The following is a 12,132-nucleotide window of genomic DNA, read 5'->3' as shown; positions in this document are numbered from 1 at the left end:
TTCTTTGGTAGAGTTTTCCTGTGCACATGTAATGGCTGCAGGTCCGTAATTGGCAGAGAAATCCAGTAAGCTAGAGATACATTCCACTGGGCTCTCTGCTGATTGTGTTTCTTGTACACAACTCACCGGGAAAATGTGTTTTCAGAGCATAAATTTAACTGGCTGAGACTAGAGCGAGGCTATGACACTTTGGGGAGAAGAGGCCAGTCTATCTGGCACTTCTTCTTTGATGGGGGATCCTTCAACTTGTATGATACGTGGTTTTTATTTGTTAGCAAGTCCGTTGTGCACAGCATAGGGCATGAGAGACCCAGACGGGGGTGGGGGGGTGGGGGGGGAGCACTGAGAGCTGGTAAAGAAGAGCTGAAATGGTCCACAGTTCTCCATATTCACAGACGCTTTGGAATGTAATAAAGAGAATTGCCCCACCCCAACAGTCTCCTTAGAGCCCTGCTGCAAAGTCCCATTGTACTATGTATTGACATCCTTACTTGGTTTTATTGACTTCTGATTTTTAATCCCTAAGTTACTTCTTTCTCTTCATATGAAGGACAAATAACTTCTATTTTCAATCCTCAACCTAACCGTATGAGAAACATTTTAAATAGAGTCCAAACCCAACTGATGCCCGGTAACTGTATGGAGTCTGGTGTTCGTACAGCATAATACTCTCGTCCCCTAGAGCACGCGTGATCTCTTCATGTTGGGAACATGCAAGCTCCTCTCTGCCAGCTACTTTTAAAGCATTTTAAAATACGTTTTTCTCTTATTGAAAATACATGTTTTTCATACAGTGATTCGTACTCACTTTGTAGCTGCCGCTTGTCTGGAATTTTGTACCCTCCTGCTTCCACTCGCAACCGTGGGCATTGCAGGTCGGCTCTGCCGTGCCAGCCTACCTGGTGCTCAGCTTGTTTTGTTCTGTCCAAGATTGTTTGGTTTTGTTTGATCTTGTTTTGCTTTATTGTTTTTCCTTAGATAACAAGAAATAGAAAAGTTGTGGGTTCTGATGGGAGGGGAGATGGGGATCGTCTCTGCTAGCTGTTTCATCAGGTGAGAATTCTACCACGGAACCGCCAACACTCTTCTACTAGCTATTTTGAAGCCCTTGGGTTCTTTGTGTCAGTTCCCGTCACAGTGCTGGGCTACAGAACACTGGCAGTTATTCTTCCCGCCCAACGGCACCTGAGCACGTATGACCCACACACTGGCACAGTGAGTAAGGTTAGTTTCCTCACGAGCACACTTTTCTTCCAAAAGCTACTATGTGTCATTATCCACCCTCACGCCACCAAAAAATGGCCGTGGCAAAAGGCACTGCCACCAAAATTTATAACTCAAGCAGCTTTAAAAAATTCTCTTTTCTTCCAAAAACAAAAAACAAAAAAGAAAAGAAAGAAAAGAGAAATGTTTTGTGCATGGCCATCTGATGGTCTGATGGGAAAGTACTTATTTTTCATTCTAGGCAGTTTTTAAAAGTACGTGTAATAAGTTACTTTCTCCTGGTATTCATCATGGCCTTGTATATTTGAAGGTCGTGGGGAAAGTGTAAGTAACATGCCACTGAAAGTGGTACTAGCCAGGGTGGCAAAAATAGCCCTCCATGTCCACTCAAGGCTTGTCCTCAAGAGACCTTCATGGTCGAGAAGTCACTGTGCAGCTAGCTGGTTCTCGAACATTCTGTTTTGTTAATGCTTAGTGTGTTGTCTTTTTAAAAAAAAAAAAAACTCAAAGTCTCTGGTTATAACCCACTTAATCCTTTATCTTATGAACTGTGAATACATAAGCAAGATCCTACATTCCAGTGCATTAGAGGATCTTTAAGTATAAATATACTCTCCGGATGAAATAGGTGACTCTGTTTATGGAGGCTATTGCCTCCAGTGTGATCACGAGAACCCACAGTGGAAGCAGAGAACTGACTCCTGGGAGTGATCTCTGATGTCCACATTGACACCATGGTATGCACCTGTACTTCATGTGCATGTACACACACACACACACACACACACACACACACACACACACACACAAACACACACATACACACACACATACACACACACAAATAATAATAATAATAATAATAATAACAAATAAAATTTTAAAATAAAAGGAACACATCTTCTTGTATGTTTCCTGCTTAATTGCAAAATATAATTTGAACATTTAAGAGATAAAACTTAAGAACCAAAGGTGCTAGAATTTTAAAATTCATTTTTACTAAGGAAAAACAACAGATTAAAGCAGTGTCTTTCTCTGGAGCCCATGGTGGGCGGGAACTCACCACGTAGCCCAGACTGGATCACACTCATGACAGTCCTCTGGTTTCTCTCCCAGTCTCCTACCTCAACCCCTATAATTCTGGGATTACAAGTGTAGACTATGCTGTCCCTTGTTTTTTTGTTGTTGTTGTTGAGGGGTTTTTTTTGGTTTTTTTTTTGTTTGTTTGTTTTGTTTTGTTTTTGTTTTTTTTTCTGGTTTTTCAAGACAAGGTTTCTTTGTGTTGCCTTGGCTGTCCTGGACTTGCTTTATAGACCAGGCTGGCCTCGAACTCACAGCGATCTGCCTGCCTCTGCCTCCCGAGTGCTGGGATTAAAGGAGTGCACCACCTCGCCCGGCCTCCCTTGTTTATTTTTTATGGTGATAAAATTTAAGCTTGTTAAATTAAGCCAGTGATTAACTATTTTTACTTAAAAAAAAAAGTAACATGTTAAAGCAGATTTGTTGTACAAACTGGAATACTTAATTTAATTCTTAGTTTAATTCTCAGGTCTGAGGAGGGAAACCTTGAAGACAAAGGGATGCTTTCACCGAAATTTCCCCAACTCTGGCACAAGATGAGCCCTAGCCAAAGCTTTATCTAACAACAACACATCTTTTTCTCCTCTCTTTTGTTATATACTCTTCTCGATTTGATTTTTCGGCATGCCATGTACATGTTTACTAACTTGGCAGGGGTACAGATGATATAATCAGGGAGTACCCTACAGTCCTTGCCCTTGTTGGTGTCTTTTTTATTTTTTATTTTTATTTTTTGATTAATAGTAACTTTATTTATTTATTTATTTATTCCCTTTCTTTCTTTTTTTTTTTTTTTTTAATTAATCCTTGTTGATGTCTTGCAAACACTTTGTTTCCTGGCAGTTCCCTTTATCACGTAGTAAGTCCTCTTTCTTGGCTTCATTACATTTTCATATTTCAAACTCTTAAAATAATTTGGGAAACCTGTCTTGAAGATATAGAGAAGAGTGTAGCATTTTCAAGGTTTGTGAACTGGGTCCTTTGTTCTAAGAACAACACAGCTGTTAAAGATTAGCCTTGGGCTGCTTGTGGTGGCTATAATCCCAACACATAAGAGGTGGAAGCAGCAGTGATTTTAAGTTTGAGGCCATCTTAGAGGGCCTCAGGGACCTGACACCCCAGGGATTTTGAGATCAGCTTGAGTAACATAAGAAAACTCTGTCTCAAAAACAAAATTAACAAACTCTGCAAAACCAATTAAGTGCCACTTTCTTCACTCAATTTACCACTTTTGTAGAAATGAGAAGTACCATGTATTTAAATTTATAGATGATTTATTTCTTTTATTGTAAATAGTCATAAATCCTATAGATATCTGTAAAACGTTATTCAGAAATATATTAGCATTAACAATCTGTTCCATTTCTGTGGAGTGGGTGTTTTGATTTTGAGCTCTGTTAAATCTGTATATTGTTTTTGACAGAATTTTTCATTCTCACAATATTAATTCTTCCAATCCACAAGCATGGGAGGTCTTTTTCTATTCCAGTGTCTACCCCAATCTCTATCTTCAGATAGATATTTTCATTAGAGATTTTTCACATCCTTGGTCAGGTTAGTGACCAATATTTTTAAAAGCTATTGTGAGTAGGAATGTTTTTTCATTCATTTTCTCTTTCTTGGGATATTTGCTATTAGAAAATAAAAAGGCTACTGACTTTTATAAGCTGACTTTGTTTCCTGCTACTTAAAAATTTTTTTTAAATCCTAAAATTTGTATTGAACCACAAAAGACTCCAGATAGTCAAAGCAATACAGAGCAAAAAGTACAATACAGAAGGCATTGCCTTCCCAGAAACCATGATACACTACAGAGCTATAGTGATAAAAATTGCACAGTGGTGGTACAAAAATACTCATGTAGATCAAAAGAAAAAATAGAAGACCAAACCATGAATGCATCTGATTCAGCTATCTGATATTTGACAAAGATGCTAAAATCAAATGCACACTGATGAAAAAGCTAGCATCTTCAACAAAATGGTGCTTGGAAAACTGGATGTCCACATGTGTAAGAATGAAATTAAGACCCATATGTGTTACCCTACACAAAAATCAACTACAAATATATCAAAGACCTTTATGGGTAAACCTGAAAGTGCTAGAAGAAAGCATAGGCAGAGCTCTATATGATATAAGTGTAAGAAATGACATTCTGAATAGAATTCCATTTGCTCAGAAATTAAAGCCAATAGTTACCAAGTGGAACTTCATGAAACCAATAACTTCTGTACAGCAAAGACAACACTCTGCCAACTGAAAAGGAAGCCCTGAGAGTGGGCAAGAGTTCTCTGCATTTGATAGGGTATTAATGTCCTGAACTTACAAATAAAAAACAACCAAGAGAATAAATGACTGAATATTAAAAGTTGGGATACAGATCTGAACAGAGAATTCATGAAAGATGAAATAAAAATAGCTAATAAACGTCTTTAAAAGTGTTGAGCATCCTTAGCAATTAGGGAAATATATATTGTAACTACTTTGAGATTATATCTTACCCCACTCAGAATGGCTAAGTTCAAGAAACCAGCCATTAGAAGGAGGAAAGAGGGGAGAAATGGTACACATATGGTACTAATATATGGAAGTTTTTAGTACTACTATATATCACCATATAATCTATTTTTAGCTTTTTGAGAATTCTCTATACTGATGTCCATCATGGCTGAACCAGTTTGCAGTCACCACAGTGAATAATGGCCCCTTTTCCTCTACCTACCTGTCAGCATTTGTTGTTCATGTATGGTATGAACAGGCATCACACTGCTGAAGATACTACCCACTTCGGACATAGCACATGGAGAAGTCAGTGGAACTGGCCCAAAGGGATCCTTTCTGTGGACTGCCTCTCTTAATATTTAAAGGTGTTCTGAATCTGCCAAAGGAGAACAGCAATCAGTAGTTCTCCCAGATTTAAAGTTCATGAACCACAACAATTTGCAGCAGAGCAAGATGTTCACAAGGGTACATTGTGACGTGTATATCTTGCAAGTAACCAACAGCTATCTAACTGGACTTAGAACCTGTTCAATGGGAGGAAATTCATACCTGGTCTTGTAAATGCAGCCAACCACCTATGGCTGGTGAAGTCATAAGTCCCGGAGGTGAACATACTACTGTCTCTTTCCTAATCAGTTTAACTTCTAACTTCACTCTAAATATTTAACCTTATATGCAGAGATATCTTACCCATTTTTCTAAGAAGGAAGGTCTTTTCTTTTTCAGCAAATGGGGACCATTACAGAAATCTATAACTTGTCAAAACACAGAGAACAGGTAACTGCAGGATGCCCGTCTCCAGTTGGTACATCTACCCCTCACTTCTGCACCTATGGTTCAGGGAATATTGTGGAAAATGGGGCAGAAAGATTGTAAGAATGAGAAGACTAGAGCATCCGCTAGGAGGGACTGTCAACTGCACATTATAAGAATGCTATCTATACCTATAAAATCTCAAAAAATACAGTCACCTAAACAAGACCACCAACTGATATGATGGGACAAATCTCAAGAGGCCTCACCCCTACATAAAGAGCTCCAGGCAATTAGTGGCTATTGAGAGAGGGAGAATCAGTCTTCCTTAAGGACAGTCCTCCTGGTTAGTTATTTAATTCCAAGTGGTCAGCCCTAAACACATAGGACTTAACAGGATATATTCATACTTACATATTCAACAATAGTAAAGAAGAAAAAGATCATGAATTTGAGGGGGAGTTGTAGGGGGGCATGGGAGGAGTTGGAGAAGGAAAAGATGTAGAAATGGTGTAAATACAGTGATCGTGTATGGAAATCTAAAGAAAAAATTTAAAAACCTGTTTCTACGTATACCATAGTTTCCCGTGCATCCATTAAATCCACTCCAACATTGACCTCCACCTTGTTGACGTCAATTAGCTAGCTAAACAAGGTCACATGTATTGACACCATCCTTAAAGAATGCTTCCAACTGTTTTTTAATGGGAAATTGATGCTTTCCCTTTGATTGGCTCAATAAAAGTTCAGAGAATGTGCCCAGATAAAGGTCAGTTACATTGACTGGCTTTGAAATGGTTCTTTTTCTTCAGTATTTAACATGTGTGGGTTTCTTCAACTTCCTGAAATAGCAAAGATTTCCCCTTTGAACTCCAGCCCCTGGTCACCATCAAAGCTCACTCACGTTCACATCAATTGTCCTTTTATTTCTTCAGATTCCCTCTGAAGCAGCCAAGAAATGATGGTAATAAAAGGTACTTAATGCTTACATAGATGACATGTCAGAGCAGAAGAAAATTGTCTAGTGATCTAATCATTTATCCTGCTTTATAGACCAGAAGTTAGGGAAAAGAGAACACGTTGGATCCGAGCCAGAGAGAATGCAGCTGTCATCCCCCATATGTGTAAGCTGCCACACTCTGGAACAAGCATGCCAACATGTCTTCTGTATATGTGTGACTGTCCTGTTAGCTCTCATAGAGGCAAAGCTCACTCGGGCTCAGTTGAAAATTTCTGTTCTGATTTCTGTGAATATTAGTAGACCTTTATGTGAAAAGGATAGCTGGAGATGTTCTAAGAGGTGACAAACCAGAAAATGAAACAAACAAAAGGCAAATGAAGCCTCTTGTCAAGGTCTTGTTGTACTAGCGGATAGACTCCATATGCCAGACTGAACTCTTGAGAAGCCTGTGTTATGCCTGCTCATCATTGGAGTAGACAACCGACAAGAGATGGCTGCTGTTTCCCTGCTGTTATCTTTCTGTTCAGTGCAACAAGCCAGTAGGGCCGCCTTACCTTTTTTCTAGTGTTTAGAAGGTGTAGACTTCTGTGGGTGGCTGTTCTCAGACTCAGAGGCATCTCAGTATAGTCAAGATGAGGTCCTGATGAAAAGAACAAGAAGCCTGGTATGCTCAGATGCCCTTATTATAAAGTTGAAACTGAGTGTCACACTAATTAGGAGTGACATTTTATTGTTTAGCCAGCATCCATCTGTGGGATGACATTCATTGCCAAGCCACAGCCTTGACTTACACCAAGCTACAGCATAATTGAAGAGAGAGAGAGAGAGAGAGAGAGAGAGAGAGAGAGAGAGAGAGAGAGAGAGAGAGAGAGAAGACATGGGTGCTTTGTCTTTATTTGGCAACTAATGAACTTCTTTAAACTGTGAGAGTTAAGTAACTTTTTTACATAGCTAGTATGTAAGGTAAGCCTGTATCTTCCTCTTATGAAAATTTAAACACCTAGTAGACATCCTCAGATTCTGAAACATAGTATGGTTTTCATGTTGGTTCACCTATAGACATAACTGAAGATGCATGTATGTACATAAGAAGTAGGTAAGAATACTATATATCAACTATTTTTATTTTAATGTAATTATTAATGTATACAATAAACCAAATAGTTCAGTGTCTCTATTCTAAATTTGAAAGAAATTGCTTTGTCTGTGAATTATTACTAGATTAATGTAGTATTTTTTAATATATATCACATTTTGACCAATACTCCCTGGTTTACGTGATCAAAGATGAGTATAATTACCTTAATTTTATTTTTAAGAGTAAGAATGATAAGTTATATGATGTATAAAAAAATATAATGGAGTTCATTTATTAATGCTTTTTGTGATTGTTATGGGCTTTTATAATGCATTTGCTTGGGATAAAACACTAATACCCACACTGATCTTTACTTTTTCACTTAACTTTTTGTGTTTCCATTTATCCAAGTAGCTTCCATCTTCGTGACTATAATTTTCAATGGAGAACTGGGATTTCTTTGTAAATATACACCATAATTTTTAATTTATCTGCAGTTAATGTAGTCAAAAGTTCTCTTATTACTTGTTACATTTAATAGGAAACAAATTTAACTATCAGGGTAGTTGTAAGATCTAAATTTGCTGCCTGGTGTGGTGGTGCATGCCCTTAATCCTAACACCTGGGAGGCAGAAGTGGTAAGATCTCTGTGAGTTTAAGGCCAGCCTGGGCTACACAGTGAGATCCAGGACAGCCTGGGCTACATTTGCCTACAGTTCGTGTCAATGCCTATGCTAAATGTAACGCTTTTCCTCTCCTTTATACATTTGTACTTGTTTGTTAGAAGCAGTGATGGTTATCGGAACCCACATTAGGCATAAGTTATATGGAAACTTACCAGAGTTTCCCAAAAGTTATCACAATGATGGAAAGGAAGTAAAAGATTGAGTTGGATAGGTTGTAACTTAATATGCAATGGCTCCTTTATGCCAATAACAAAGCACATGGTTGTTAATCATAGCATAAGACCACTCCAAAACTACCCCTCTCTGTTTCACTTATGATCATTCTCCACTTTTGTTCTTAGTTCATTCTCAAGTCCATTCTTTAGTGATTCATAGATTGCTGACCTCTCGGCTCCATTGGTTTGCAGCGAACACTATGATGTCTGCATCTGTGCTTACTTGTGATTTGTGCAGGAGGCAGTATCGCAGCGCATAAAGATGTTAAAGATATTTACTCTCTCATTTTTCTCTCACCAGTGGGATGGAGTAGGACCTCTTCCAGACTGTGCAGAACCACCAAAAGGGATCCAGATGCTGTGGCACCCATCCATAGTCAAACCCTACCTCACACTGCTCTCTGAGTGCTCAAACCCAGACACGCTGGAAGGGGCAGCAGGCGCCCTGCAGAACTTGGCTGCAGGGAGCTGGAAGGTATGGCTAGTTCATTGCAATACAAAAAAAAAAAATCTGGAATATGAGCAAGCCTTAAAAATGATACAAGTAAAGCTTGAGAAATGCAGTTCTAATAAGTAATTTAGGACATTAGAGAAAAACCAGTTATAGATTGCCCTTAACCTTTTTTCCTCAGGTACTCTAGCATCCTTGAAGACCATTGTGAACATAAGCGAATAGATAGAGTGCAGCCTCCAAAAACCCTCTAAAATGCTTATCATTCCACATGGATAGCCAACCTGCTTCTCTTTCAGGAACTATTTTAATATGTTGATGTCTAAAGCATTATCATCGATCATCAAGGGAGATAAAACTAAACACCTTTTTATAAAACCATGTGAGCATATAACAGTGTTGTACTGATTCCTGGGCCTTAAAGCTAAGAACCCCTGCACTTTTAAAGCACAGACTTTCTGAAAGGGAACAGTAAATGCGTGAGTTTAACGGCTAGAAGGAGACCCCTTTCCTTCAAGGTGCAAACAGATAATGCTCCTCACTGATTTTCATTAAAAAAAAAAATTATCGTCCCTTCATTTCTGGGTAGAAAGGATTCTCCTTATTAAAAAAGAAGCCATTGGTGTATTCACCAACAGTTACATGCACCAGTCTTTCTTGTTGAGTAAAAGGGTATGGTCCCTGAGAATCCTGAGGATGCACAGGGGAAATGTCAAGAAAAGAGATGAAAAAGTTTTGAGTATGCCCATCATGTTCCATCCATTTAACACCGGTGCGTGAGTTTAGAATGTTCATAATCTGTTTTGTCCTCTAACACTCATTCTCTTTAAAACATGTTAGCATTGGCATGTAGACACACGTATTCTTCAGAATCTCAGCACCAGAAATACACAGCGCATGGTACAGTCCCACAGCCCCTCTACTCACACCGTCCAGCATCTGCCTTCTCCCTCCCCCTTCTCCCTCCTTCCAGTTGCTATAGTCTGAGCTCTTGCAGTTCCTTTTTCCTTACCTATGACATCATAGCCCTCTGGGCCCAGCCTTCATAGCTTCTCTTGACGTTGCTGGTAGGTGGGTAAGCTCGCCTCTTCTCTTGAAGACCTTAGGGAGGAACAAAACTGATTCTTTGACCCTGCCCAGTGTTTAAAGAATTCAAGTCAGGCTGGGCTGTGAGTGACGTTGTCTTTCATTTAAAGAATTCAAGTCAGGCTGGGCTGTGAGTGAAGTTGTCTCTCATTTCCAAGCAGACGTTGGAGAGAAAAGTTTGGAAAGAAGAGGCAGACTCTTCAGAAGGCCAGCACATAGCAAGCCATGGCTAAGAAGAGCATCATCATGGAAGCCACTCCTTTGAACTAGTCTTCAGATCTGACAGTGCTCTAAGCTTTCATAGCCTCAAAAGCTTCGATTCAAATCACAGTTCAAACCTAGCCTGGCCTCATCCTTCCTGAGCATGAGAAGCTTGGGCAAATTATAGCTCTTCTGTGTGTCACGTCACTTCTTAAACAGAACCCATTGTGATTGTCTCACTCTGCGGCATGCAGGGCCATCAGTGGGTGCAAAAACGTTAGTGTAATAGGGCCAAGCAGTTGTCTGTTAAATGAGAGTACCCACACACTCGCAGTCCCCATCCAGGGTCTCTTCCTCAATGCACTAACTGCACATATATGAGAAGTGGAGCTCTGGGTTGAGCCTGACCTGAGGCATAAAGATTTCGATAATAGCAAATTGCAAGATGCCATTTTAAGATACGGTTTGAAGTTACTTCGTGTATTTGTCAGTATGCTTTTCTTTCTTATCACTTTTCATGTCCCTTGAGAAATTCTCATGACCTTATGACAATTTAAAAGTGGATAATGTCTTGGATACTACACGATTCTAAATGTAAAGGTTTTCACCTAAATTCTGTATTTTATGTGTTCTAAAAGTTACGATAAGATATGTAGAAGACCTAAATCAGATCTCTGGAGTCCTCCCGAAAGTAATTTCTGAAATTAAAACTGTATAAAACAGAATTAATGGTAGGCTAAATAATGCAACAGGAAAAAAAACCTCAATGAACTTAAAGACAGTTTAGGAAACTATTGAAAGTGAAATACACAGAGAAGGAAAACAGTGTAAGCACAGCTGTACCAAGTAGGCTGGTGTGTGTAATGATCTCCGCATAAAAGAGGAGGCCAAGGAAGAGAGCAGGGAAGGGATAAATAGAGAGAGTGTTCTTCGTATTTAATGAAAACCATTAATTTATATATCAAGGAAGTTAGCAAACTCCAAGCACATAAAAAATAAAATGTAGGAAACTACACAAAGAACATTGTCATCAAACCTAGTAATAAAGAGAAAAATGTTTAAAAAAAAATCTAGAGGAAAGAAAAATGTTACGCCAAGCAGTGCACCGTGTCTAAGCCCAGAGTACAGTTGGTATCACTAAGCACTATCCATGTTGTAAGGCCTTGCTGAGCAGACATGTCTCTAGAAGGGGTGTGGTCTGGTCTGTGACACCCTGAACTGCTGAAGCCATGACACAGTTTTCCCTTATTTTCCTTGTGCTTTACTTACTGTCCTGCCAGTCCTTGGATCAGCAGAAGTTCTGAAACACTAGCACTTAACCCCAGCCGCTTCTGTCCATATATCTCTATACACAGCTATCGGTTTTGGCTCTTAGCGTGTATATATATATATATATATATATATATATATATATATATATATATATATATATATATATATATCACATCTTATTCCCAGGCCATCCTTAGAGGGTCACACTGTATGACTCTTCATTTGATTGTGATTATTTAATTCTAATACTAACATGTTTTGTTATATTTTTATACCTCTCTCTCCCTCCTCCTTCTCTCCCTCCCTCCTCCTCACACGCACACAGAGGGAGGGAGAGAGGGAGGGAGACAGGCAGAGAGAGGGGACGGATGAAAATGAGAATGAACGCACATATGTGGAAGTCAGACAACAACTTGAAAGAGATGATTCTCTCCTTCCACCATGGGGGTCACAGAGATTGAAGGTGGGTCCTCAGGATTGGCAGCAAGTGCCTTTACTCACTGAGCCATCTGACTAGGGTCTGCCTTTTTTTTTTTTAATGTAAAACTGACAGTGAGGAATCACAGGCAAGTGACAGTTTCCCCAGTGCCTAGGCCCAGCACTGCTCACTAGTGCTGCCTGGG

The 12,132-nt window shown here is 39.3% G+C and overlaps 1 protein-coding gene across 5 annotated transcripts in view; it reads left to right on the top strand.

The window, feature by feature from the left end:
* The window catches only part of CTNND2 (catenin delta 2), an 836,853-nt gene that overhangs the window by 708,252 nt on the left and 116,469 nt on the right, over window positions 1-12,132 (top strand). For all 5 annotated transcript variants that reach the window (XM_084781517.1, XM_084781518.1, XM_084781516.1 and 2 more), the window contains one exon: window positions 8,801-8,974. In XM_084781517.1, coding sequence (XP_084637643.1) covers window positions 8,801-8,974 — 174 coding nt within the window. The remainder of the gene's footprint in view (window positions 1-8,800; window positions 8,975-12,132) is intronic.

Source organism: Acomys minous, assembly GCF_964271855.1.
Source record: "Acomys minous genome assembly, chromosome: 5".
Classification (NCBI taxonomy): domain Eukaryota; kingdom Metazoa; phylum Chordata; class Mammalia; order Rodentia; family Muridae; genus Acomys; species Acomys minous.
Note: the sequence above shows the minus strand (reverse complement) of the source record. Positions and strands in the feature narration are given on the sequence as shown.